This window comes from Gossypium raimondii, chromosome 7 (genome assembly GCF_025698545.1).
Source record: "Gossypium raimondii isolate GPD5lz chromosome 7, ASM2569854v1, whole genome shotgun sequence".
NCBI classification, from domain to species: domain Eukaryota; kingdom Viridiplantae; phylum Streptophyta; class Magnoliopsida; order Malvales; family Malvaceae; genus Gossypium; species Gossypium raimondii.
In genome coordinates this window covers 46,743,764-46,771,651 of record NC_068571.1, presented here as the reverse complement: position 1 = coordinate 46,771,651, position 27,888 = coordinate 46,743,764, and the positions used below count along the sequence as shown (strand labels likewise).

At 34.2% G+C, this 27,888-nt stretch overlaps 3 protein-coding genes and 1 pseudogene across 6 annotated transcripts; 2 read left to right on the top strand and 2 right to left on the bottom strand.

Moving 5' to 3' along the window:
- The first annotated feature begins 215 nt into the window (after positions 1-215).
- Positions 216-3,056, top strand: LOC105787039 (protein MICROTUBULE BINDING PROTEIN 2C). Of its 4 annotated transcripts, none has more exons than XM_052633087.1 (6): positions 216-595; positions 738-821; positions 1,103-1,186; positions 1,329-1,673; positions 2,073-2,291; positions 2,514-3,056. In XM_052633087.1, exons 1-6 carry the CDS (start codon positions 380-382, stop codon positions 2,757-2,759), a joined length of 1,194 nt encoding a protein of 397 aa, XP_052489047.1. In that variant the 5' UTR covers positions 216-379; the 3' UTR covers positions 2,760-3,056. The 4 variants fall into 4 exon arrangements, with proteins under 4 accessions (XP_052489047.1, XP_052489049.1, XP_052489048.1 ...); XM_052633088.1 differs by having other exon boundaries at positions 221-595; positions 2,582-3,056; XM_052633089.1 differs by lacking the exon at positions 1,103-1,186 and having other exon boundaries at positions 219-595.
- A 3,228-nt stretch (positions 3,057-6,284) lies between these two features.
- Positions 6,285-10,019, top strand: LOC105787031 (ketol-acid reductoisomerase, chloroplastic). The gene is made up of 10 exons (XM_012613495.1): positions 6,285-6,498; positions 6,572-6,664; positions 7,227-7,292; positions 7,733-7,873; positions 7,996-8,223; positions 8,303-8,420; positions 8,502-8,641; positions 8,784-8,951; positions 9,114-9,269; positions 9,348-10,019. The coding sequence occupies exons 1-10, from the start codon at positions 6,415-6,417 to the stop codon at positions 9,714-9,716; spliced, it is 1,563 nt and encodes a 520-aa protein (XP_012468949.1). The 5' UTR covers positions 6,285-6,414; the 3' UTR covers positions 9,717-10,019.
- Positions 10,020-23,203: 13,184 nt separating this feature from the next.
- On the bottom strand, positions 23,204-24,976 carry LOC105787046 (flavonol sulfotransferase-like; annotated as a pseudogene).
- A 270-nt stretch (positions 24,977-25,246) lies between these two features.
- LOC105787055 (flavonol 3-sulfotransferase) lies at positions 25,247-26,459 on the bottom strand. Its single transcript, XM_012613510.2, has one exon. The coding sequence runs from the start codon at positions 26,395-26,397 to the stop codon at positions 25,372-25,374; it is 1,026 nt and encodes a 341-aa protein (XP_012468964.1). The 5' UTR covers positions 26,398-26,459; the 3' UTR covers positions 25,247-25,371.
- Positions 26,460-27,888: the final 1,429 nt, after the last annotated feature.

The following is a 27,888-nucleotide window of genomic DNA, read 5'->3' as shown; positions in this document are numbered from 1 at the left end:
AAATTTAGTTAAGGGTAGAAATTAAATTATAATTTTAATAATTTATATTTTTATAATTTTTAAAAATAAAATTTTAAAATTTCTAAAAAATTTAGATGAATAATTTTTTATTTTAGGGGAACGGGCGAAGCTCATATACTTAAAAATATTCTAGTGAAATGGTATTTTTGTAATCTTACAAAATAGTTTCGAAAATACGATTTGAAGAAATATCCGTTGTCCGTAAGTGGAAACAACGAAAAACGGTTTTGAAAAAGAAAAAAAAACTTTAACTTCTCTCTTCTTTTTTTTCCTTCAGTTGTTTCAAAATTCGAATTTTCTCTTTGATTTTTCTTTTCTCTTTATCTATTCTGCGTTGTTTCGAAAGAAAAGAAAAGAAATGTTTGAGCCTCAACGTTTCGTAAATTTACAAGAGAATTCGAATTTCGGAGACCCCAAATCCTGGCTTTCAGGTGATAATCGCAACATCATGAACGGCAACTCCTCCCCGACTCACCTTCCAACTCACTCTTCACTCACTTACTCCAACGCCAATCTGGATCGCGTCCTCTACAACGATCTCGTCGAGATGATCCCTCTCGTTCAATCCCTCATCGTAATCTCCTCCTCTTCTCTCCTTACTTAATTTTACTTTTTTTTCTTTGCCTTAATTTTTTGAAATTAGTGAACAACACAGGGAAATTAGTAATGGGTTTCTTTTTAATTTTAATTTATTTACTAACCTTGTGTTCGATCAGGAGAGGAAACCAAGTAGTTCATTTACAAGGCGTGGTTCGATGATATACACCAAGACCCCTTCAAGGGAATCCTTATCTGGAAATGTGAGATTATAATATATATACACTTGTTTCAATTTAATCTGTTGAGTTTACTTGACAATTTGTGGAATTATGTATTACTTGCTTTATTTTTTTAATAGCTTATACTGTTAGTGAATTAGATAGATTTACTCCTTGTTATACCTGTATCTAAGTTGAAATTATATATGCCTTTGCATTCCAAATATGAAAAATTGGAAATTAGGCATAGCCTATTTAAATTGGTGTTTTGATATGAATGTGTTATGCTTCCATTTATTCAAATCTGTATCGTACCATGGTAGGATATTCAACATTTGAGTTTGTGTTTGAACAAATATGCAATGGAAGTTCTTTGTAGGATTATCAAAGGAATTCTCACCAATAAGGTTTGTTTTACATGATTTTTATGTGCAATTGTTTTTACTATCAGATTCATGCTCATATTTTAGTTTAATAGCTTTTCATTTTTGAGATGGTTAATTTTCTTTACATAAATGTGCTATAATTTTGTTATTTTCATTCGCGTAGGTTACTGATATGAAAGGGAGGAATGGAGCTCAGTCAATTCCAATGAGAAAGAAAAAAGATAAAGTCGACAAGAATGGTAGTAATAATCAAGATGGTGAGGACTGCTCAATATTTTCCTCAGAGGCTTTGGCAACAGAAAAAGAGAATGAAGAGTTAATTTCATTCAGGGAACAAGTGGAGGATCTGCAAAAGAAGTTGCTAGAGAAAGATGAACTTTTGAAATCAGCAGAGCTTTCAAAGAACCAGATCAATGATGTTCGTGCTGAACTTGGTAAATTGAAGCGAGATGCTGCAGTAAAGGACTCTTTAATCAAGTCTATTCAGTTGCAACTCTCTGATGCCAAGGTATAACACATCATTAATGGGAACAGTGAGATCTGTTTGTGAATTCGGAGTTTGTCGTTTTATATTACTTGTGTAAAGATTAAAAAGTTAGGATGAAATATTCCATAATTGACATGAAAAAGAATTAGTTTCATCTACAAGACTTAATTGTGTTATTGGAAGATTTTGTAATTATTGTTTATTTAATTGATTGTCAAAATATGATTGTCATCTGATTTCAGAATACATCTATCCTTCATTATAAAAGGTTGCAGCATATCTGGTTCTTGTTTTCCATTTTTGTATTTTTGTCTACCTATGAATCATTTGACTACTTAGAAAGATGTCTACATAAAACATTTTCATTGTGAACCTCTTCTTGTTCCCTTAATCCTTATTGATAAGTAAGGTCTTCCTCAGATTAAACTTGCAGACAAGCAGGCTGCCCTGGAAAAGACACAGTGGGAAGCAATGACATCGAAGCAAAAGGTGGAGGAGCTGCAAAATAATATTGATTCCATGCAAGGAGAATTTTCATCATTTATGCTGTTGTTAAATGGTTTAACAAAGAATAATCCCACTACACATGCTGATGATTATGATTTAGAACCATACCCTTTGGATCCTCTCCCTTGTATGGTAAGCTTACTATCCTATGCCTAATATATCTAATGGTTTTATATGGTAGAAGAGAACAAAATTCCGAATAAATGTATGTATAAGGGTTTGTTTCTTATAAACTATTGTTTTCCCTAACATGACTTTACATTCTTTTGGATTTGCCACAATAGAAAGTCGCATGAATGGATTTGTATTTAAGGCTATTATTGCTTTATTATAACTTAAGATCATTGCATTTAGGCCCACAAAGTGCGGATTTCATTGTTTATTTTGTCTAGCCATGAAGAATCCGCTTTTGGCATAAACAGGATGATGTCAATGACGAGGAGCTACAGAAAATGGAAGAAGCAAGGCAAGCTTATGTTGCTGCTGTTGCTGCTACAAAAGAGAAGCAAGATGAAGAATCCCTTGCTGCTGCTGCCAGTGCAAGGTTATATCTTCAATCATTTCTTTTCAGATCAGAAAGTATGGAATAAAGCAATATAAGAATTGAAGTAGGCTTGGCAATCCGTGTATACGTGTCACGTTCGGTGTTTTGTTTTGTGTAAGCTGTGTAAACACAAACGCAACACAACACAACACAAATGTGTATTAAACGTGTTGGTGTCCATTGCGTTAGTAGTGCTTAAATTTCTCAGGTTGTGTTGTGTTTATTACACGGGTTTCATGTTTTACTAAACGTATCGTGTTCGAAATTGTCTGATCTTAGCTTGAAGCATTCCGCACAAGCTCATTAATGTATTAGCACTATTGGTTTCATACTGTAGGCGTTTATTTACTGTATCTGATCTCCTCCTTCACTCTCACCCATCTTTCTCTTTTATTATTTGCATGTTTATTGTATGACAATACCTGCCGGGTATTATCCGCTTTGACTCATTGGGTCTTACAGTTTCGTTCAAAAAAATATTATAGATTGAAGATGTGAATATTTGTAAACTCGGTCAAGCTCTAATATATGTGTATATATGTATGTATATTTAACTATTGCTTTCATTGAAGGTCGGCAATTACAATGGGCGTCTCTCCATTTGGCTGTTTTTGATGCAAACTTTGCATATAACTTGAATCTCAGATTTCTTTTCATTTGTCTACTTGCAAAAGAATCCAAATATCTATCTGAATTTGATTCGAATTTGACTCTATATATGCATTGAGTAAAGTTGTAGATTATTTGAATCAATACCTCTTTTTTTTTAAAGATTATTGTTTCTCTCTTTAATATAATATATATTATTGTATACAAATAACTATAAGGGAGTGTTTAGTCCTCTGAATATAACATTATAACCCATAATTTTTTCATTCCAAAATAAGATTACAGTATTTGAAGATTATGGAATGAGATTTCAATATCCCGACAATCTTGTAATCTCACATTACGGCTATTCCGTAATATAGGGGCAGAATCTGAATTTTAAGATAAAATTATCCTCTATTTTTGTTATATTTTAAGACAAGAATTAAAGCCACTCTTTTTCTTTCATAAGTTTGAAAAACAAAATCTCTAGCTTTCTGTTCCCAATTTTAACTTCATACTCTCCTAATCATTCACTATCGTCTCCAGTTAGGTAAGTTTAATATTCTCGATTTCTAGTTGTGTCTTCATATTGCTTTGTGATTTATTGCATTGAGAGATTTTCAAAATAAATTTCAACATTTGTTGTAGGTGCCATGTTTGTTGATTGTTGTAGATTTGATTGTTATGGATTTTCTCGCTTGTTTTTTTTAGAGGTTCTCGCAGTGGTTATGAATCCTTAATTAATTAATTAATTAATTAATGAGTATATAGAGATAGGTAAAAATAGGAAACCTTGTATAATGGCTACTATCGCCATCTCTTCTTTTGTATTGTATTGTTTGTGAGTTTCAATTAACTTTCAATTTTCAATTTTCAATGTTCTTTTGTTATGAGTTTAATTTAATATTACTGTTATAGATTAAAGTTTGAAGCTTATTTGCTTTGCTGTTTGTAATTTAAATTGCCGCTCGATAGAAAATTTCACTAAGATCATAACTTTTAATTAAATTCTTTTTTTTTCTTTACAAGATTTTAGGCTTTTTTTCCTCCAACTATTAGGATTATAGAATTATTGGCAATTTGATGGACTAATTTGCTCTTTGGCTATATAGTTGACTTAATTATTTGGTTAATGGTCCATATTTTATAGCAAAGATAAAATTTGCTTTTAGGTAATCTTATCTTCTGTCTACCAAACATCTGAATATTACATTCTAACTAAATGAACCAAATCTTACATCCCAACCAAATGAATCAAATAAGGTAATCTCACATTCTACCCGTAATTTTACATTCCCGTAATTTAAGATTCGACGAACCAAACACCCTTAAATTGTAACTAATTTCTCATGAATTTATTACTCTAGAGGCTCATGAAAATAGTGAAAAAATTAACATTTATTTAGTGTGAGTGTGAGATATGAAAATGTTCTTTAGTTAATGTGATAAAAACATAAAGTAATTTTTTAAAATTCATTATTACCATATAAATTTAACCACTTTTAAAAATAAATCAAATTATATAAATGCAAACAATTATAAATGTTGCTTATTAATAATGACCCCACATCTTATATTAATATGTTTGATAAATTTTATATATAAATAAGTCTTTTCAAATTACAATTCTTAGTTATTGTATAATTTTTTTGTTCCAAACAAATTTCTTAAACCGTGTGCAGAACAATAAAAAAAATTGTACATCACAAAATACTATTTTCAATATATGTTTTTTTTTAATGAAGTAATTCTTCTTATACCTTTAAATACGACAATTTCACATTTGAATTATATAATATTAGAAATCAAAAGTTTGTATGATATATTTTTGCATTCAAATTTTGAATTAAATAATTGTACTTTTAATATTGAATAATATTAGTATTGATACAATGTATAAATGTTAAGTGTTAAAGTTATTATTATGTCAATTTTAAAAGTCGCCAAATTATTTTTCCGTTCATAATTTAATAGTTGATGACCAAAAAGAAAATTTCAAATAGTTGAGTGACCATTTTGTAACTTTTTATAGCCGGACGACCATAAAAAGAAATACTAATAGTTAGATGACTACCGATATAGTTTATCCATTTTATAACTACATTTGCATTGTTTCATGTCTAAATAATATGGTTAGTTAATTTTATGATTAAGAAATAATTTTATGTGAGTTAAAATTTTGAGAAATTACAATTGTTTGGTGACTAATTTGAGAGAGAAATATTTTTGGAAAAATGATTCAGCAGAAGAATGTGAAATGAAGTTACAAGATGCAGACTGTGAATATTAGTAGGCATGATTTTGAGGAAAATATCCTTTGTGCGTCTGTACTAACTCCTTGGCATTGTGGAGGTGGGTCACCAATCTCCCCGCAAATACCTTCAGCATGTATATCAGCTACCACTTTCAGATATGTGAAAATGTAGTCTTTCTCAAAATCATTTCTTTTACGTTTACTTGTCTACAATCTTGAGAGGTTCATCCAAGCTGATTTCAATGCAAACTTGCCCCATTTTGCCTATCCTTGCTACAACAAACCAAGGGCCCTACTTCAATGCATTCTCCTCTCTTCCTCACAGAGAAACTCCATTGTCCTACGTCTATTCCCCACCTTCTTCCCAAAACCTGAACTAAAGGGCAACATTGATTATTTTATAATTAAATAAAAAAATTTACCCTATAATATTTATGATTGTAGGCACAATATTTCTTTTTTCCGCCGAAAGTTGCATACTTATATTATAATTAATAGCCTTCGTGACTACAATTTATTATGACATAAATTTAAAATAAATAATAAAATCAATGGGTATCACTCAGTTTCTTATTTTGGCTCACTATCAGAACACTACTCTGTGAAAGGTTTTTAAGAATTTAATCCTTATTGTTATAATTATATTACTATCAATTAATTTGTAGACTAAATTCCAAATTAGTGTAACCGCTTGTGGCCCCTTTTTGCTAAAGCTGAATATTTGTCTCCTTCTACCATCATTGGCGGTTACTTACTTTACTCTCTCTCTCAAAGCTTTAATTTTGGTTTCTTCACGTCCATTTTCAGATCCTTTGAGTCCTCTCATTCCAACCCCACTCACTACTCATAATTGCTGCGGCTCAGCTATGGCCTCTCAAACCTACATCTCTCTCGATTTCCACACTTGTGTCTTCAAGAAAGAGAAAGTCTCCCTCGCTGGTCACCACGAGGTGGGGTTTCTTTTTCTTTTTCTTTTTTTTTGTGATCTCATTTGGAGAGCTTATTGATTTGGGTTCTTTTTAGTACATTGTGAGAGGAGGAAGAGATTTGTTTACGTTGCTGCCTGATGCTTTCAAAGGGATTAAGCAGATTGGTGTTATTGGTTGGGGCTCCCAGGTACCAAACCAAACCCCCAGAATTTTATTTTTATCATTTTTTTTTTGTCTTAGGCTTTATTTTCGTTTTATTTATATATGGGCATTTATGACTTCTCCACTCTTGTATATATATTAGACATTGCAATTCGTGTATGCATGGAGTAAATATAAATATTGTTTGATCCGGGAATTGAATTATAAAATATTTGGTGTAATTTTATTTTGTGTTCATTTATAATTCCATCATTTTGGAAAAAAGATATTCATTTGATGGCCTCTAAATTTGCCTCTGGTTTGATGGCATCGTGTGCGTTGTGTTGTGTTATATAGCTTTTGGTTTATTAAGCATGTGGTATCCATGTATTGTTGTATAAAAATACTTTGCATCTTCACTCAACTAAAGAAAAATGGTATTTTGCTTCTTGTAATGGATATTGTTGCCCCAGCAACATGGGTTGCTGTTTATATCTTTCATATTCTTCAATATAGTTTCATGAAGTACCCCTTTGTTCAACGTATATCTGAATGTAAGTAGAGGGATATAATCTTCAACTTACTAACTGCTAACAAACTTCTTTCAGGGACCTGCTCAAGCTCAAAATTTAAGGGATTCTCTTGCTGATGCAAAATCTAATATCATTGTCAAGGTGATCTCTTTAGTTCAGTTACGTTGTTATCAGCAATTCAAATAGCGGAAGAAAATGGTTGTGAATATAAATCACAACAATAGCGGCGAATAATGGCCGCAAGAATAACGACAATAACAGCCCGCTATTCTTATTTTCAGGCTTTCATAACGTTAAAGAAAATAAGATGGTGTTTTAAGCTGGAAAGAAAATAAATTAATGTTACTCAAATTCTTAAACATTTCAAGCTTTAGCCTTTTTAGGTTTTTTAAGTTTTAGTTGTTTAGGTACACCTGCTAAAAAAAACTAGAATGTTAAAATAGAAAATAGAAAAAAAATTTATAATACGTACAAAATTTTAATGGTTTTATTTTTTATTTATTTTAAAGATGGTAGGCATTTACATTTATAAAATATAATATAATATTTTTGAGAAATATTTAAATAATATAAAATTACAGGTTGGACTCAGGAAGGGTTCTCCTTCTTTTGCCGAAGCTCGCGCTGCTGGGTTCTCTGAAGAAAATGGCACTTTGGGTGATATGTGGGAAACTATTTCTGGAAGTGATCTTGTATTACTCTTAATTTCTGATGCTGCACAGGTTTGTTTCAATATAATATTTCTTTTGTCTAAACTACTAATGAAAATAACTGGTTGGTCATTGGTCTTACTACTTATATGATTTTCCTTGCACAAAGAATTGAATTCTATGTGATTTTGCAGGCTGACAATCATGAGAAGATATTCTCCCACATGAAACCAAATAGCATCCTTGGGCTTTCCCATGGCTTTCTTCTTGGACACTTGCAATCAATGGGACTTGATTTCCCAAAGAACATTAGTGTAATTGCTGTGTGTCCTAAAGGAATGGGTCCATCTGTAAGGAGACTTTATGTTCAAGGCAAAGAGATCAACGGTGCTGGAATCAATTCTAGTTTTGGAGTCCATCAGGTATTTTTTTTCCTTGTCTTGTTCCGTTTCTTTTCTTCTTTTTCCTGTTAAGGCATTGAGTAATTTTCTTTGTGCACAGGACTTTGATGGTAGAGCTACTGATGTTGCCTTGGGGTGGTCGGTTGCCCTTGGATCACCTTTCACCTTTGTTACTACTTTAGAACAGGAGTACAAGAGTGACATATTCGGGGAGCGGGGTAAGTAATTTACCATTCACTTCTGCGATCAACTTATATGCTTTTTCTTTTAGCTTATTGTGCTTCGACAATCATTTCTAGGCATTCTTCTCGGTGCTGTTCATGGAATTGTGGAGTGTTTGTTTAGAAGATACACTGAAAACGGAATGAGCGAGGATCTTGCTTACAAAAACACTGTTGAATGCATTACAGGAATTATATCAAAGACCATCTCAACAAAGGTTGTCCATTGTGTCCAATTTCTTGAACCTCTTATATTTCTTAATCTTTATCTACTTCTCTCTTTTGCTCTACTATTGGTGCAGTTGGACCTGTTAAGTGTTCGCATTTATTTACTGTATTCTATTTTTTTTCCTTTAATAGGGCATCTTGGCTGTGTACAATTCCTTGTCCGAAGAGGGAAAAAGGGAATTCGAGATTGCCTATAGTGCATCTTATCACCCATGCATGGATATACTGTATGAGTGTTATGAAGATGTAGCTAGTGGAAGTGAAATCCGTAGTGTTGTTTTGGCTGCGCAACGATTTTATGTAAGTATTTTCTTTAATCAGCTGTTGATACTTCGACTTGTAATGGATACGAGTTTCTCACTATTTTGAATTTAAGGTTGCACAGAATTATTGTTATATAATTTATGGATTTATTCACACTCTGGACCAGCAAGATTCATTGTGTTTGGAATTGTTTTATAGGAGAAGGATGGTCTCCCTGCTTTCCCTATGGGAAAAATTGATCAAACACGCATGTGGAAAGTCGGTGAGCGAGTCCGAAAGGCACGTCCATCTGGTGATTTAGGGCCATTGTATCCATTTACTGCCGGTGTCTATGTGGCCTTGATGATGGCTCAGGTATGATGCTTGCCTTTGATATAGACGAAGGTTGTCAAACTTGTCTGATGATTTTTATATTGGTTTGAATAATTGCAGATCGAGATATTGAGGAAGAAAGGGCACTCGTACTCTGAGATCATCAACGAGAGTGTGATAGAGGCAGTGGATTCGTTAAATCCATTTATGCATGCTCGTGGAGTTTCTTTCATGGTTGACAATTGCTCTACAACAGCACGATTGGGATCCAGGAAATGGGCCCCTCGGTTCGATTACATCCTAACCCAACAGGCTTTGGTGACTGTCGATAATGGCACTCCCATCAACCAGGATCTGCTTAGCAACTTCTTGTCAGACCCAGTGCATGGTGCTATCGAAGTTTGTGCTCAAATGAGGCCAACGGTTGACATTTCAGTGCACCCTGATGCTGATTTTGTGCGACCAGAGTTGCGTCAATCTGGCAATTGAGTAGGTGGAATCTTGGAACTTGAGTGGGCAGCTATAGTGTGTTTAAGCCAAAACTTTCACCTCGTTTATAAATGAGTGATGTAGTTTTAGCTATGTCTTTAGGGTGTTTGAACACTAATGGCACTAGATTCCCTTTTTTTTTTTCTTCCTTATCAGCCTCTTCTTTGATACGACTCCTTTGGATTTACTCTTGAGAATGCTTTTGGTGACCTCAAATTTCTTGAATCTTTTAGACTGCTTTTTGAAAGTTTTGTTGAAGTTATATATGAGTAAGCAAAACAGTTTATTGTTGGAGATCTTCAATTGCAGTGGTCATTGCGTTTATCACTTGCAAAACAATAATTCTATGTGCTCCTTTTGCCTTCTTCAAAATACATCTCAAAAGTCTATAAGGACTCAATCTCTCTGTCATTTGTTTCCTCGATGTCTGTGACCTTAATGGCAAAGATCTTAACACTTTTCTAATCAACTTTGAGTTAAAATATTCATCTTCGAGACCTGAGCTCTGTCGGGTCGAGTTTTAATTCGACCTATGCAAGGTATTGTAATTTTTTATAAATAAAATTATTTATGATTATAATTTTAAATTTTAAAATAAAATTAGATAAATTATACTAACAACCACTCAACTTTGAGAAAATAACAAAACAATCACTCAACTTTCAACCCAGTCAATAAACTTTAGGAAAATAACAAAACAATCACCCACTAACATTTTCCGTTACAGGCTAACAGAATAGGTGATGTGGCAATTAACTAGCTGACATGACCAATTAACTTGCTACATTGGACATTTTCCCATCATCCCTCTCACACGCCACCTTCCATTAAACCGCAAAAATAGAAAGAGAAAGGGGGGCTTTTTCACCATTTTTCTTCACCCCTCTCAGCTCTCTCATTACCACCCTCGACATTGGCCACCTCCACAAGCTTACTATCATTTAATCACCACACCAGCATCACTCATTGTCACTCATTTGTCAAGACACTACCACCATAACCACCAAATCCCAACCCTTACACATTCTATACCTGTGAAATACCAACCAAAAACAAATATTCCAAATAGCAAGCATCCAAAATCAAACCAGCAAAAGTAGAACAATAATACCTAATTGGCTTGCATCAAAAGAGAGAAGTAAAAAAAAAACTAAAAAATAAAAAAGAGAATCAAAAGAAAAGAAACCCACACCCATTTTGTGTTTTACGGGTTGGAGAACTCAAGCCACCAGTTCGATGATCCAAGCGGTCAAGAGTCATGGTTGATTGAAGAAGAGCTGTGGTCGGAATATGGTGGTGATCCGACAATGGACAACAGAGATCCGTTGAAGCCTTATTCAATGCTTTGAGGTGTTTATCTCAGAATTTTGAAAGCCTATTGGCAGATTTGAAGTGAGATTCGAAAAGAGACAAAGAACAACCACTTGGTGATGACGGTTGGCCGGAGAAGGCCATGAACCGTGATGACTAAAGTTATGGAAAAAAAGAAAATAGAGGAGAGGAGAAGAAGAGAAGAAAAAAAAAGGGACAGAGATTCGATAGAGTCATCTTAGAGGAACAAAACAGTTGTAGTTAGGGTATCTCTATTTCTTCTCTTATTCTTATTCTTCGTATTCTTCTTTTTCTACTGCCCAGCCCAGCTAGAGTTCTTAAATTGGGACTGTTTCCACCGTGGGATGCCAAGATGACCATTAACCATGATAGGTCAACTTTTTGATATAGATGTAATTGAAAATGATTACTGGTAATTGGTTTTTTTTTTTCTAAAATTTAGTAAATAAGTTATAAGTTTTCAAAGTTGAGTAATTGTTTTATTATTTTACTCAATTAAGTGGCCAATGATGTACTTTATCAATAAAATTATTAATTTTAAAGGTACAATCAATTTATAATGTTGGCATTATAAAATCTTTGCGAGAATTCATTTTCTCAAATTTAAATTCAATAATATCAGAGGAATTTTTCTTTTTAAAATTTACTTTTAAAATATGAATTTATGAAAGAAATATATATTTTAATTTTTTTAAATTTTGAAATCCTACGAATAATTTATTTCAATTTTAATATAATGTTTTCAAATTTTCTTACAATATTAGTTCTCTTTTTTGATATACTTTTATTTACTTTTTCAAATAATATAGAAATGAAACATAGTTTTGTATTAAATTAATTGTTCATTTAGTTTTTATTTGTTTAAAGGAAAATTTGTAATATTTATGGATAAAAATTTATAAAATAATAAAAATTTTATATTGATAAAATAGATATTAATAACTTAATATAACATGATCTCTTTATTTATTTTTAGCCTGGATAAATTATTTCAATAAAAAAATTTAAATATACCTGATAAGTTCAATATTTTCTTCGGTAGGAAAAGTAAGTTAAGGGTGGGTTTGGATGAGCGGCAGGTTTAGTTTACTTTTTATCTCATACTAGAGTATTTAATCTCACTGTCATCGCTGTTTTTACACAAATCACAAATAAACGCACTGCCCATCCAAACCCACTCTAAGACATATTGCATATTGCTACTTCTTGTTCTATCAACATCAATATATCTCCTATCATTGTCCCTAGCAAGTCCCTTAAAGAGATTAAACTAGTGCTACCTTTTATTGCCTTATTGATATTCAGTTGGACTCAACTAAATTCTTGATTAATGTTTTCAATGATTTCATTAGACGTTTACATCCTACTCAAAGAAGGCAATATATCCTACTCAGAAAAATAATTATTATGTAATCAAAAAAAAAGAAGATTATAAATTTTCTCATTGAAAATGTTATACAAATTATAACCTAAACACACTAATGGTTGTACAAAAATAGTTAAGGTATGAACAACATGTGACAGATGGCATAAAATTTAATGGTAAGAATGATTGTTTTATTTGAAGTTTCTTAATTCTGTTTCGATAAATAATATGTTCAAATTTACTTAACAAAGAGACATTGAAGAAGAAAACAATATGTTTGTCATAAATTGATTATTTTTGCTCCCTCGTAAAAGTAACTGTTGACACCATTTTTTTGACCCGCTCCACTACAACTTTAGGGGGATAAGATTAGTAGCTTCAGTCTGCTCTATTGCAACTTCAGGGAGATAAGACGTGTATTCTTCAATCTGCTCCACTGCAACTTTAGAAAGATACGACTTGTAGCTTCAATCCACTCTACTGCGACTTTAGGGGGTGAGGTTTGTGGTTTTAGTCTGCTCCACTGCAATGTCAGGGAGATAAGACTTGTCATGGTAAATTTAACCCGACCTACTGTAACTTCAGAGGTATAGGATTCATCGCTTTAATCTGCTCTATTGCAACTTTAGGGAGATAGGATTAATAGCTTCAATCTGCTCCACTACAACTTCAGGGAGATAAGATTGGTTATTTATAATTTTAATCTGCTCTACTACAACTTCAGAAAGATAAGATTTGCTATCTTCAGTATGCTCCACTGTAACTTTAGGGAGATGAGACTTTGCCGTTTTTGATCTGTTCACCAGGGAAGTAAGATTCGTTGTTGTAGCTTCAATCTATTTAACTGCAATATCGGGGAAGCAAGATTCACTATTGTAGCTTAAATCTGTTCCACTACACCGCCAAAGAAGTAAGATTCGCTGTTGTAGCTTCAATCTATTTAACTGCAATGTCGATGAAGCAAGATTCGCCGTTGTAGCTTCAATCTGTTTCACTGCACCACCAGGGAAGTAAGATTCACTATTGTAGCTTCAATCTATTTAACTGTAATGTCGGGGAAGTAAGATTCACTGTTGTAGCTTCAATCTGTTCCACTGCACCGCTAGGGAAGTAAGATTTGCTGTTGTAGCTTCAATCTATTTAACTGCCATGCCAAGGAAGCAAGATTCACTGTTGTAACTTTAATCTGTTCCACTGCACCGCTAGGGAGATAAGGTTGGTGGCTTTAATCTGCTCCACTGCAACTTCAGGGAGATAAAATTTGGCCGGTCTTCAATCTACTCTGCTGCAACTTCAGAGAGATAAGATTGGTTTATTTTTAACCTGTTCCACTACAACTTCAGGGAGATAAGGTTTGATGAGATCTGCTCTACTGCAACTTCAGAGAGATAAGATCGGTAATTTATAGTTTCAATCTGTTCCACCGCAACTTCAGAAAAATAAAATTCGCTATCTTCAGTCTACTCTACTACAACTTCAGGGAGATAAGACTTGGTTATCTTCAGTGTGCTCCACTGCAACTTTAGGGAGATAAGACTTGTTATAGTGTGATCTGCTCTACTGCAACTTTAGAGAGATAAGATATATTATCTTCAGTCTACTGTACTGTAACCTCAGTGAGACAAGACTTGTAGCTTCAACTTGCTTTACTGCATAAAGTCTGGTGCGATCTGCTCTACTGCAACTTTAGAGAGATAAGATCCATCATTTTAATCCACTCCACTGTAACTTCAGGGAGATAGGACTAGTAACTTCAATCCGCTCCACTGCAACTTCAGGGAGATAGGGCTAGTAACTTCAATTTGCTCCACTGCAACTTCAGGGAGATAAGATTTTCCATATTCAGTCTGTCTCATTGCTTTCAGGGGGATAAGACTTACCTTCTTCAACTTTAACACCAGGGAGATAAGATTTGTTGCCTTTAGCTTTAATCTGCTCCGCTGCAATGTCAGGAAAACTAGATTCGCTACCTTTAGCTTTAATCTATTCCTCTATAACGCCAAGGAGATAGGATTCGCTGCCTTCAGCTTTAATCCCCTCCACTTCAGCTTTAATCTATTCCACTACAATGCCAATGAAACAAGATTCGTTACTTTTAGCTTTAATCTGTTCCACTGCAAAGCCCGGAAAATAAGAGTCGCTATCTTCGATCTGCTCCACTACTGTTTAGGGAGACAGGATCTACAATCTTCGACCTACTCCACTACTGCTCAATGAGATAGGACTAGTGTTTTGGACCTGCTTCACTGCCAGTACAGGAAGACAAGATCTACTATCTTCGATCTACTTTACTGTCAATACAGAAAGACAAGACCTGCTATCTTCGATCTACTTCGCTGCCAATATAGGAAGACAAGACCTGCTATCTTCGATCTACTTCGTTGCCAATACAGGAAAACAAGACCTGCTATCTTTGATCTACTTTACTGCCAATACAGGAAGACAATACCTGATATCTTTGATCTACTTCGCTGCCAATACAGGAAGACAAGACTTGCTATCTTCGATCTACTCCGCTGCCAATATAGGAATACAATATCTGCTATATTCGATCTACTTCGTTACCAATACAGGAAGACAAGACCTGCTATCTTCGATCTACTACGTTGCCAATATAGGAAGACAAGATCTGCTATCTTCGACCTACTCTACTGCTGCTCAGGGAAACGAGGCTTGTATCTTCGATCTACTTCGCTGCCAATACAGGAAGACAATATCTACAATCTTCTTCAATCCATTCCACTACAACTTAAGTGGTATAGGGTTTGTGGTTTCACCGATCTGTTCTAGGAAACATGACCTGTAGAATCCATTTCATTGGCCTATTTATGCCTAGTGATTAGAATATTATGATCGGAATAAATCAAAATCTCCTAACTAAATGTGCATGCATGAATGCAAAATGTCATGAAAATGATCCCTTAATGTTTGAGTTATTATTGCTCATTGTTCATTAAGGCCTCATTACCAACACGTCAGAATGTTATCTTCTTCGACTGGTAATGCTCATATCTTACTTAACCGGATTCCCCACTATAATCTTCAAGGTTCAATCCACCATAACCTTTAAGGTTCAATCCACTGCACCTTTGGGACATAAAATTTGAACCATCCTCCTACTGTAATTTAGGAGTATAAGATCTAATTCTCTCAATCCTCTCCTACTGCAATTCAAGGATATATTATCTGAATCTCTTTGGCCTTACACCATTCCCAAGGTGTTGTACCAAATGTTTATATACAATTGTAAAACTTTCTCTTCTGAGAAACCTCTCATTATCACTCGGTGATCATTGCTTGTTTGTTCATTGAAGCTTTATCACCAACATAACATCCTGTCATTTTTGTTCAATCAATGTTTGGACAACCAAAATCTAAAAGGATAGTCTTAATTTAGATTTTTCCTTCTTAGATATTTCAACTTTTAAACTTGGTGTGTTCTAAACAATAGTCCTGTTTCAGGTTCTTGTATTATTTAGAAACTTCTAGAGTAATATACAAAACTTCCCTTGTGAAAGTATTATTAGTCCATTAATCATTATTCAAATGTAACATGCTTGCAAAAGATCACAACGATGGATAGAAATAGAATTGATTTGGGAGTCTAGCTCGAAATAAATTATCAAAGATAGCAAGAATAACAGAGGAATTGATTAGAACACGTATCTTGAAAAAGAATGAAGTATTCCAAAAATAACAAATTCAATATAAATAGTATAAAGATTAGGTGCCCCTGATATCGCAGCTTGAACTTCTCTGTTCAAGCCCTTTGAAAGACCATTCTGAGTTTGACATGTGTTTAGGAGATCTACAGGGCTTTGTCGATGCCCCAAGATGTCGCCTACCCTTTCTTGTTGATTCAGTTATAACAAGATCACTAAATGCCCCAATCTGATCAAAATTTGAGCTGCTCTGATCACCTCATGCCCCATTTTGTTCTAAACTTTGAAGCGCCCTTTTCGGGTTTTCAACTCAAATCCCCTCTGGTCTCAAGGCGCCCTTTGCGGGTTTTTGCATTGGCCTCTCCTTTTTCTTTCCTTTTTTTTCTCTTTTTCTTTTCTTTTTTGAAATATTTTTATTGACTCTGAACTCATAGGATTAGGCAAGTCCTTATTATCCCTTACGGTCAAAATTAACACTTTTCTAGATAAGGCATTCCACATAATGGCCTTCCCAGTTTGGCATGAAGTTCTTTTTGTATGGGAAGGATCTTCTTAATACCAGGTCCCTCTAACGGAATTCTCTAGGGCTAACTTTTTTTGTGAGCTCGTATCATTTATTTTTGGTGCATTTGACCATGACGGATAACTTTGAAACTTTCTTCTCAATTGGGATTGGATCCAAAAAAACTCAGAGAGAAGGAATCTCGACTTCAATGAGCAAAACCGCGATAAGCCAAAGTGAAAGGCATTGCCCGACAGAGATCTTTTTTTACCGCACCGTTCATTTTGGGACGATATGGTGTTAATCTTGAACAGACTGCAAACTTCTGATATCGTGTTGTTGTTCAAATTTAGTGTATTGTTAGATATGATCCTTTTTGGTATTCTATACAGACATATGATTTTTTCAAGAATTTGCTGACTGTCGACTTTGTGATATTGGCATATGAACCAGCTTCCACCCACTTAGTAAAGTAACCGACGACCACAAAGATGAATCGATGACCGTCGAAAGCTTTTGGCGAGATCGGCCCACTGACATTTGTGCCCTACATAGAGAAAAGCCATGGACTCTATTGATTCTTTGTAAGGTATGATCTGTTTTTCATCTTATTCTACCATCATTAACAAGTCCGGAGATAGGCTACAATCTATGTCACCTTCAAAGTCATGAGATCCCGCTAAACACATGTCTCGCTCAAAAGGAGAATCTGAGTTTGTATCAGCGTCACTCATGTCGTTGATATTCAGGGACCTATTGTAGGTACAGACGAATATACAAAGAATGTATGAATTTAAGAATAAGTGTCTGTACAGTATGATTATGAATGAAAGATTGATTTGGAAGAAAATCCAAAAGAATGAAAGAATCAAAAATAATTATTCGTAAAGAAAGAAAGGATATTGGCTCAAAAATCATCGCAAAGATGCATTTCATTAAAATAATGACGTTCAAACATGAACCTATTTCACAAAATAGTTCCTATTGCCTCTAGGCTAAAAACAACAAGTGTGTTCTGAATATTACTCTGAGTAAGCTCTAAATACTACAAGGGTCTCTTCTGCAGTCTAATTATTTAGAACACTTCTAGGTTTGCAAGGGTAAATGTATGATAAATTCTCATTCCCAGCTCCCTCTTTGGATACGACGTTATCATTTAAATTCCTCAACATTCCTTCCGGGCCATTGACTTCTTCAAAGAATTCCAACTCTTTATTATCCATTAGGCTTTGCACCAAAGTTTTGAATTCAACGCACTCCTGGATTTCATGGCCTCCTTCAGCATGTAACTCACAATAGCGCCTTATCCCTTTTGGTCTTTTCTCTAAATTCTGAATAATTAATCTCGTGTCTATCATTTGTGTCAAAACCCATTTCAGTAGGGTTTTTACTTCTACAACATTGGTTTTGGTTTTTTTTCCTCCATTTTCAATTATCGCGTTTACCCCTAGGTCTGGATGACTTGGTAACGGATTTCTTGCCACATTAGGTCCTGATGGATTGTCAAACTTCACAATGCCCATCTTAATGAACCTTTCAACTAACTTTTTAAATGTAATGCAGTTTTCAATTGAGTATCATGTTATTCCTGCGTGGTATTTGCATTGTGCATTCGCATCATACCATTTCAGGAACAGAGGTTGCACGGGTTCTGAGTAGAATGGAGATACCACATGTGCATCAAATAAATTCTGATACAGCTCTCTGTATGTCATCGGGATGGGTGTGAACTGGAATCTTTCTGTGCTTGGCTTTGAGTTGGATTCTTGCCTTGAAGGGCCTTGATAACTAGTGGTTATGGCCCTCGATTGGCCCACAGTGATCGATTTGGGATACCCTTTATTATACATGCTGAGGTTATTCACTTTATTTTCCTTATTCTTTGGGGTTGATCTTTTGACGCTTTCCCCTACATCTATCTTCCCACTTTTTATTGCGTTTTCAATCATTTCGCCAGACAGTACTATATCTGAGAAGCTCATAGTAGCGCTTCCCAACATATGGTAAATGAATGGGGCTTTCAGAGTGTTGATGAAAAGTATCATGGTTTCTTTCTCCAAAAGGGGTGGCTGGACTTGTGTCGCTACCTCCCTCCATCTTTGGGCGTATTGCCTGAAGCTCTCACATTGCTTCTTTTCCATATTTTGCAGTGTAATTCTGTCAGGTATCATGTCTATTACATGGATGTATTGTCTCATGAAAGCTTGTGCCAAGTCTTTCTATGAGTAGATATCGGCACGGTTCAGCTGGTTATACCATTTGGAAGCCGACCCGATCAGACTATCTTGGAAGCAATGAATTAACAGTTAATCGTTATTAACGTATCCTATCATTCTTTAGCAGAACATCGTGATATGAGCTTCAAGACAATTAGTCCCATTATACTTTTCAAATTCTGGAGTCTTGAATTTCGGCGGAAGCACTAAATCTGGGACCAAACTCAGATCCTTAGCGTCAACCCCGTGATGGTGGTCAACAATTTCCATTGCTTTGAGTTTTTCCTCCAACTACTTGTACCGATATTCAAGTTGTTTTGGCAATTCTATTCTTGTTTTTTCTATTTTATCTATATCAGGAACTACAGGATTGGTTAGATTATCCCCCGAATTGGAGCCTGAGCCTGTCGGGTAGTTCATTGGCATTGAGGTACCAGCCTAAAACTGTTGAGGCCTGATTGTGACAGAGGACATACATCAGCTTGAGGCTATACATGCAGAGGTGTAAAGTCTGGAGGGTAGAGGGGTCCATCATTATCTCATTCTTCAACATTAACCATGGGGTCCTTTCTTTTGTCATTTCCCCCAGCCAACAGCTGTGTTAACTGAGTCACCATATTCTTCTGGGACTCCATCATCTTTTCCACCATATCTTACTGAATTTTTTCTAGCCGCTCTTGCATTTGGTCTTGCATATGTTTTTGGAACTGTTCGAGTCTTTCCAATCTTTGATCCATATCTTTCGATTTTGCCCGAGTACCGCAAGGGTGTTGGTTTTCCAGATTAATTGAAATAATTTTAATCAATTAGGCTCTTTTTGATGTAATGTAATGCAAATGCATGAAATAAATGCAAAAGAGATGTTGATTCTTGGTTCAATTTTATTAGAATAACTTTACTAGAAAATAAATCTCTTTACATAAAGTAGATATATATACGGCTTTGCCCTCATATTCCAAGCGAATGCAACGATCCTTTTCTTCATCCGGATGTTAAAATGAATCTCGCGAATTTTTTAATAGATGCCTCTATTAGCTCATTTTTTGCTTGATCCGAGCCGCAACTCATTATTCGTTCATCCTCGTGACGCTCGTTAGCTTCTTTAAAAAGGTCGGGGCATTGACGACTCTCGAACAATCTTTGTCAACTTGAATTCTCGGGCAACGAAGCAAAGTTGAGTAGTCTTCCATTAGATCATCATCTTTCTCTGGTCCCATTTTCTTGGACCATATTCGGACAACCGCATTGTCTTCCACTTTATCAAGAAATCTGTTTTCTTATAACAAGCTCTCTATTTAGCAACTGAATATGAATCAACACATTTTTTCTATTTGATGAAAAATGCAATGCAATGCAATGCAATCATAACCGAAACAAAACGAAACGGGTTAGTACAAAGCAAAAGTAAGCAAGAAAGAAACAAACAGAACACCTATTCGGGTGACTACTAGAGTTTGGCGTGGTTCTACCTAGGGTAGGTTCTTAGGGCTCACTATATGCGGTTTAGTTCTAAAGTAAAAGTACCCAAACTGGCAGATTCCTCGATCCTCACCCATCATAGGCTCATATAGACAGAGTTCAGTTCAGGGGAATGCATTTCCCTATGGCCATGCGGAGATGAAAATCTCACGAAGACATATGTACAAATGTATCCCGAAAGTGATTCACTATCCTATGCGGAGGTGAAAACCTTACGAAGGCGTAGTTTCTCACTCCCACTTAAAAGGGTGTGACCAACGGTCATGCAATACAATGTGCAGAAAGATACCAAAACTTAAACTAACACAACAAGTATAAACCACAATGATGAATGTCATAATAAAGACAGATGAAATGCAACGAAAGGATCATATATTTAAATCAATTTTTCAATTTTTGACAAAAAGACAAAAAAATAATCAACTCGTGGCTTGACTCTCTTATTTTGAATCCCCAGTGGAGTCGCCAAGCTGTTGACACCATTTTTTTGTGAAAACGGGGTCGACTTTAATTTTGAAAATGAAAACAAACACGGGAGTCACCACCAATCTTTTTTGATGAGGTGTGATCGGGTCACCTCGAAAAATGGATGCTTTTAATAAACAATTTAATTTTATTAAAACAACGATTTTGGTCCACGAAATTCAGAAAGGTGGGTTCGGGAGTCGGTTACGTACAAGAAAGGGTTAGCACCCTCGAAACGCCCAAAATTGGTACCTAGTTAATTATTTGGTGTCTTTAGTGTCGAAAATAGAAAATTTTGAAGAGTTTTAAATTTACGATCATTTATTAAAATGTTTGAACATTTTGGGCCACTAGGCCTTGTAATTGGGTCAGTAATTTTTGTAAATGAACTATTTAGTTTTACTTTGGCCCGAGTTGAATTGGACTTGTACATTTACCATTACATCTATATTTTTATAATCCCCAAGGATTATTAGCTGGACACATTCCTAGGCACATGGCCAGCTTTTCGTAAATTAGTTTTAACTTTTTATATCGCATTATAAAGAGATTGATTACATGATACTCACAAGTTTAATTTAATTATTTTGAAAGAATGTATTTAATTGTGTATGGTAATTCACTCATGGTTGTATATATTAAATTTTATAATTCAAGTATTTTATTGAAATAAAAGCCAATGAGCTTCATTAGAGAAAAAACAAGTGGCCAACATGCAACAAAGTATCATACTTAAAAAAAAAAAAACAAAGTAAAAGTCCACCTCCTAAAGACTCTAGCATGTACCTAGAGTTAGAGGTGTGTATGGGCAGGGCCGGGTCGGGTTCAGGTCGGGTTCAATTAAAATTTTAGGCTCGTTTGCTAGGTTTGGATTCAGCCCGGCCTGAAAAATGCGCTTAAAATTTTGCCCAAGTCCAATTTGGATAAAAATGTTAAAATCCGGGTCCAACCCGGCCCTCCAATATTAATTTTTATATTATTTTTATATAATTTTAAAATATATATAATATATCAAAAATACTAAAAACATCAAAATAAATATTCCAAACAAATTGAACATAAATTTTAAAAAATATGTATACTTAAATAACACTAAGATAGATGCAACTTAACAAGCAAATGCCTATAAAATAATAACAAAATTAACAATAAAATAAGTTTTATACAATATCCAAATAATAAGAACAAAATAGTAACAACATAATAGTAAAATGGTAACAAAATAGGAAGAAAGTAATAAGAAAATAATATTAAAAAAATTTGTCCTTTAGTGAATTCGGCCCAGGCCGAAATGCCTTACCCAAGGCCTGTCCCGTTTTTTAAACGGGTCTTATTTTTTTGTTTAAATTTATTTTTCAAGCCTATATTTTTACCCAAACCTTCCCACATTTCAAACAGGTCTTCGAGCCGGGCCAGGTGGCCCCACCCATTAACAGCTCTACCTGAAATACTAGCAAAACCATCCAAATCTCTCTCCTTAGCAGCACATATCAGATACAGATGAGAAGACCCAGACAAAAGCAAATCTCATCTTTCAGCTACACCGAATGACCTCACTCCCACCCCGGTGGATCTTCAACTCTATGCACTACTTGGTCAAGTATTTCCTCAACCCAAACATTGGTTATTTGAGTTTTGGAAACCCATTGATGTTGTATTATTAAATTAAAGAGGTTAAAAAGAGACGAACTTGATTTTAACAAGACTGTTTTCCTCTTCATGATTATATTTAATTATTTCAAAAAATTAATCATGAAATTTACAGTCCTTGAGATTAACTAAATTTATTCAGTTGTCATGAAAAAATAGAAATTTTTATTCTATGTCATGGTCAAACCGATTAAGTTATCAGTTTATTGATTTGACCAGTTAAACCAATTTAATTAAGAAATTATTAGAAATTCAAAAAAATAATTTAACCACTCAATTCAATTGATTTTTTATCAGGTTTAACCAATTCGTACCAATTTTCAAGTTAACCGATTCAAAGCCTCTTTCTTAATTAATACCTTGACTGATTTCAAACCCAATCGACCAATCCAATTAAGATAACATTGTTACTTACACTAAAAAAAATAACACAAACCGCACGTAAAAGAAAATCTCGGAGCTAAACTACCAACGAATTGGAAATTGCTACAATTCTTGAAAATGAAACTCACCTTGCGAGGAAAAATTCATGCATATTCAAGGACCACTATCATTTTCTTACTAAAAAAATTAAAATATGCCGAGATTTATTTTTCACAATCTAGAATTTAATCCTTATATATAATTTTTAAGAATTTAGTTTCTCTTTTTTTATATTTTAAAATTCAACTCGATTGTTAATATTGCTATTTTCTTTTTATTAAATTTGTTGGTGAGATTTTTTAAAATCACTTAGTAGTAATGTAACGAAAAAAATAAGTTGTAATGAATCAATTAATAAATTAATTTTGATAATGTTAACTATTGGACTTGAATTTTGAACTCAGAAAAGTAAATAAACTAATTTTCAAATTTACAACCGGTACATTAACTTATAGCCTATTTTAACCTAAAAAAAAGTCACAACCCTAAATTGTAAATAATGGCTACGAACTAACTAACAAGCGTTGGTGCAATAATACATTACACTTTTAAGAGAAGAATGTCAAAACGACATTGTTGGAACGAACAAACACAGATCATAAAACATATATAAAAGATACCAACAAATTTTCAATAGCAAGTAAATTAAATTGGGAAATTAGCTGCCAAATACCAATCCGGAACCAAGTAACTTCTCATATGTTATTTCATCTAAACGTTCTACCATCTCAGTTGTCAAATAAGTCTTCCAATCTCCAACCTTTCCCTTTCTAAAAAAATGTCGATTATCAATTATGGTATCTTTGCTGAACTTTTGTTCACTTACTTTATTCACTTCTAAAGTGCTCAAATTCTCAAAACTACATAGTTTTACTATTTCTTCAACCACTCCTTTACTTTCTTCCTCTAATGAAAAAGGGTAACCAAGAAAATCATCTAATCTCTTAACAACAACAAGAGGCTCCTTCTTCAAATCTTCATACTTCAAGAACAATATCTTTTCTGGGGTTTCTAAGCTAGCTTCCCAATACCCTAAAACATGCCCAAAAAGGTCCATAATGAGATATCCCTTGGCAAAACAACTCAAATGCTTCCTCAAGTGAAATGGGTGGCAAATCTTTAGGCCTCAACTTGTTCAAAAATAACCATTTCGAAACAAGCACATCTTTAGGGTCCCTACAGATGTAAACGAACCTACAACTTTGATGATCAGTCATGGAATTTGGTAACAAAATGTAAGGGATATGAATTGAAAGAAGACGTGGTGAAGGAAACCTATCAAGATCGAAACGAGACCGATCTTTTTCCTATAAGTGAGCATCCAAGAAAGGGAAGCAATCGTGAGGGCCAGTGGTGAGCAAAGGGTGGTCGGCAAAACCATAGCGGGTGCGGTTGACGGTGGCGAAAATAAGTGCCTTGAGCCAAGTGGTGCCGCTTTTCGGAAAGGAGGCTAAGAAAATATCGGTGGGTCGAGGCTTGAAGTGGTCTTGGACCCACATCAAAATTTTCAAAGCTGCATTAGGGGTTAGCCAAAAACCTTGATATTGAACCAGATGCTCAGTTATCCAGCCTTTGCCTTTGGGAAGATTGGGGAGTGTTTCTCTATATCTTTCATCTGTTTTTTGGATCAAATCCGAATCTGTTTGCTCACTGTGGATGTTGGAGATGTTGCCACACTCTAGAGAGGGTTGAAAAGCAGGCATGGAGGAAGAGTTAAAGGATCGATTCAAGACTGTTGGTTAAGTAGTATTAGGGTTGAAATGGTGACAGAGACTCATTAGCCGCCCCAAATTATACTATTCCATCTATACAATATTAAAGAAAATATTATCTCTAAGGATCATTGAAGAATTTCATGGAAGGTGCAATCATAATGCAAATTCTCAAAGTTTAATTAATAATATCATAATACAAATTAGCTAAGCAAAGCAAATTATTTGGTTTTAATTAAGTTAGAGTCATAGTCTTGGTGGAATTATTGAAAATGATAAATTCACGCATTTCCAACTAATACTATCACTTTCTTATTCAAAAGGTAAAAATATGTCATAGGTCCATATACTTTTCATAAATTTAGAATTTAGTTTATCTATTTTATTTTTAAGAGTTTAGTTCTTTTATTTTTCTTATTTCAAAACTCAAGTCAAATTGTTAACAATGTTAAATTATTTTTGTTAAATTTGTTAGCATGACATTTTAAAATAAAAAACTCACTTGGCAACAATGTAATTAGAACAATAATGTTGTAATGAATCAATTTAACAAAATAATTTTAACTGTATAACAATTGGACTTGAATTTAAAATTTAAAAAGTAAATGAACTAAATTCTTAAAATATATATATATGAATTAAATTCTAAATTTATAAAAGTATAATGACTTATGGAATATTTTAACCTAAAAAAAGTCACAATCGTAAATAATCAATGCTAACTACCCAACAAATGTTGATTGCAATGGTAAATTATTTTGTACTCCAAAAAAAATAACTGAGTTAGAAACAAGCAAAATGGACGTAGAAAATACCAACTAGATTAATGAGGATCTTGCAATGAGATATTAGCTGCCAAATACCAATCCGGAACCAAGTAACTTCTCAGATGTTATCTCATTGATACGCTTTATCATCTCATCTGTCAAATAACTCTTCCCATCTCCAACTTTTCCCTTTCTGAAAAAATGCCGATTATCAATTATAATCTGTGTACTGAGCTTTAGTACACTCGATTTATTCACTTCCAAGTTGCTCAAATTCTCAAAACTACATAGTTTCACTATTTCTTCAACCACTCCTTTACTTACTTCCTCTAACGAAAAAGGGTGACCAAGAAACTCACCTAATCTCTTAACAACAACAGAGGGCTCCTCCTTCAACTCTTCATACTTCAAGAACAATACCTTTTCTGGGGTTTCTAAGCTTGCTTTCCAATACCCTAAAACATGATCCCAATAAGGTCCATAATGGGATATCCCTTGGCAAAACAACTCAAATGCTTCCTCAAGTGAAATGGGTGCCAATTCTTTTGGCCTCAGCTTGTTCATGAAGAGCCATTTCGAAACAAGCACATCTTTAGGGTCCCTGCAAATGTAAACGAACCTGCAACTTTGATTAACAGTCATGGAATTTGGTAACAAAGTGTAAGGGATATGAGTTGAAAGAAGACGTGGTGAAGGGAACCCATCAAGATCTTTTGGGCAAGCCTCCAAGAAAGGCAAGCAACCGTGAGGAACGGTGGTGAGCAAAGGGTGGTCGGTAAAACCGTAGCGGGTGCGGTTGACGGTGGCGAAAGTAAGTGCCTTGAGCCAAGTGGTGCCGGTTTTTGGGAAGGTGGCTAAGCAAATATCAGTGGATCGAGGCTTGAAGTGGTCTTGGACCCACATCAAACCTTTTAAAGCGAAATTAGGGGTTAGCCAAACACCTTGGTATTGAACCAGATGTTCTGTCATCCAGCCTTTGCCTCTGGGAAGATTGGGGAGTATTTCTCTATATCCTTCATTGGTTTTTTGGATTAAATGTGAATCAATTTGGCCATTGTCGGTCTTGGAGATGGTGTCACAGTCAGGAGAGGGTAGAAAAGAATCCATGGAGGAAGAAATAGAGGATGAATTAGAACACTATAGGTTAAGTATTTGGGGTCAATGGTGTGAGAGGCACACCTATTTATAATATGATTTATCGGGCTGGTGTATTTATATCTCATTGCTTGTTATAAAATTAAATTAACAAAAAATACAATGGTTGAGGATGCCTATTTTCTTAATTGGTTATATATTGCTTTTTCGGGAAAAAAACATAAACAAAAATAACCACATTTGAATGAAGTACACAAAATAATATGAGTGAAGTATTAAAATATGCATTTATAAAATTATTGCATAAACAATTTATATACTTTTATTATCTTCTATTTTTTTAAATGCACCACTAGTCACTAAACTATAATTATATTTTTATTTTAGTTATTTAACTAAAAAGTTACAATTTAATCACTGAACTATTCAAAAGTTTTCATTTAAGCCATTGAACTATTCAAAACTTTTTTATTTAAGTCACTAAGCTGTTATGTTTTTGGTTTTAAAAAAGTTCCACCAACAAGTTTCGAGCAACGATTCGACAATCGGTATGGTGGATTAGTAACCATCGACGAGTAGAAGAATATACTTTATACCCAAGTAGATCTGATGGACAATGACGAAGATCATAAATAAAAAAAAAGTTGTTTGAATTTTGGTTTGCAAATTCGTGACATCCAGAACTATTCTATGAAAAAAAATTGAAGTGTAGAAGAGAAGGAGAAAAAGAGCTTTCAATTGTTGCAGGCAGTGCGAACAGAAAAAGCCATATAGCATTGTTCATTAGCAACCCGATGACTTAATGAAAACTTTGAGTAACAATGATCAAATTGTAACTTTTTTAGTTAAGTAATCAAAATGAAAATTTACCCATAATTTAGTAAACTACGCACAATGTCACTAAATTATTAGTAAGTTTATGTTTTGGTGAGTTAACTTCAAGAAGTTTCAAAATGGTCATTCTACCATTCAAAAGGTTTCATTTGAGTCACTAAACTATTTTAAAGTCAGTGCTTAAATCATTGAAAAAAGTCTAACTAACAAGTTCTAAATTGCGATTCAACGATAGGTACAGTGGATCATACCCATAAACGAGTAAAATAACATACTTTAGATTCAACTTGTGACGTTCAAAGTTGTTTAATGAAAAAAATGAATTGTAGAAGAGAAGGGAAAGGAGAGCTTTCGATTAGTACAAGTGGTACGAATAGACAAGGCCATACAACAACGATTTTAACAATCCAGTAAGTTAAATGAAACCTTTTGAATAGCTTAATGATCATTTTGTAACTTTTTTTAAAGTTGAATAATCAAAATGTAAATCTACTAATAGTTTAATGGCATTGGGTAAATATATTCAAAATAAACTAAAATTTTCAGGGATTAGGGGAAGGTTAATGCTAATTATACTTAAGATTGCCTCGAGTTCATAACAGAGAAAAGGCTATACAAAATCAAAGTCAAACATAAAAGTATGGAAATTATATAATGAAATCAAGAAAG

Bases quoted from the DNA above. Each gene is read 5' to 3' on its own strand.
- LOC105787039 (XM_052633087.1), top strand. From the start codon at position 380: ATGTTTGAGCCTCAACGTTTCGTAAATTTACAAGAGAATTCGAATTTC. The intron at 596-737 runs GTAATCTCCTCC...GTGTTCGATCAG, and splicing joins CTCTCGTTCAATCCCTCATC to GAGAGGAAACCAAGTAGTTC. The intron at 822-1,102 runs GTGAGATTATAA...GTACCATGGTAG, and splicing joins GGGAATCCTTATCTGGAAAT to GATATTCAACATTTGAGTTT.
- LOC105787031 (XM_012613495.1), top strand. From the start codon at position 6,415: ATGGCCTCTCAAACCTACATCTCTCTCGATTTCCACACTTGTGTCTTC. The intron at 6,499-6,571 runs GTGGGGTTTCTT...GGTTCTTTTTAG, and splicing joins CCCTCGCTGGTCACCACGAG to TACATTGTGAGAGGAGGAAG. The intron at 6,665-7,226 runs GTACCAAACCAA...AACTTCTTTCAG, and splicing joins TTATTGGTTGGGGCTCCCAG to GGACCTGCTCAAGCTCAAAA.
- LOC105787055 (XM_012613510.2), bottom strand. From the start codon at position 26,397: ATGGATTCTTTTCTACCCTCTCCTGACTGTGACACCATCTCCAAGACC.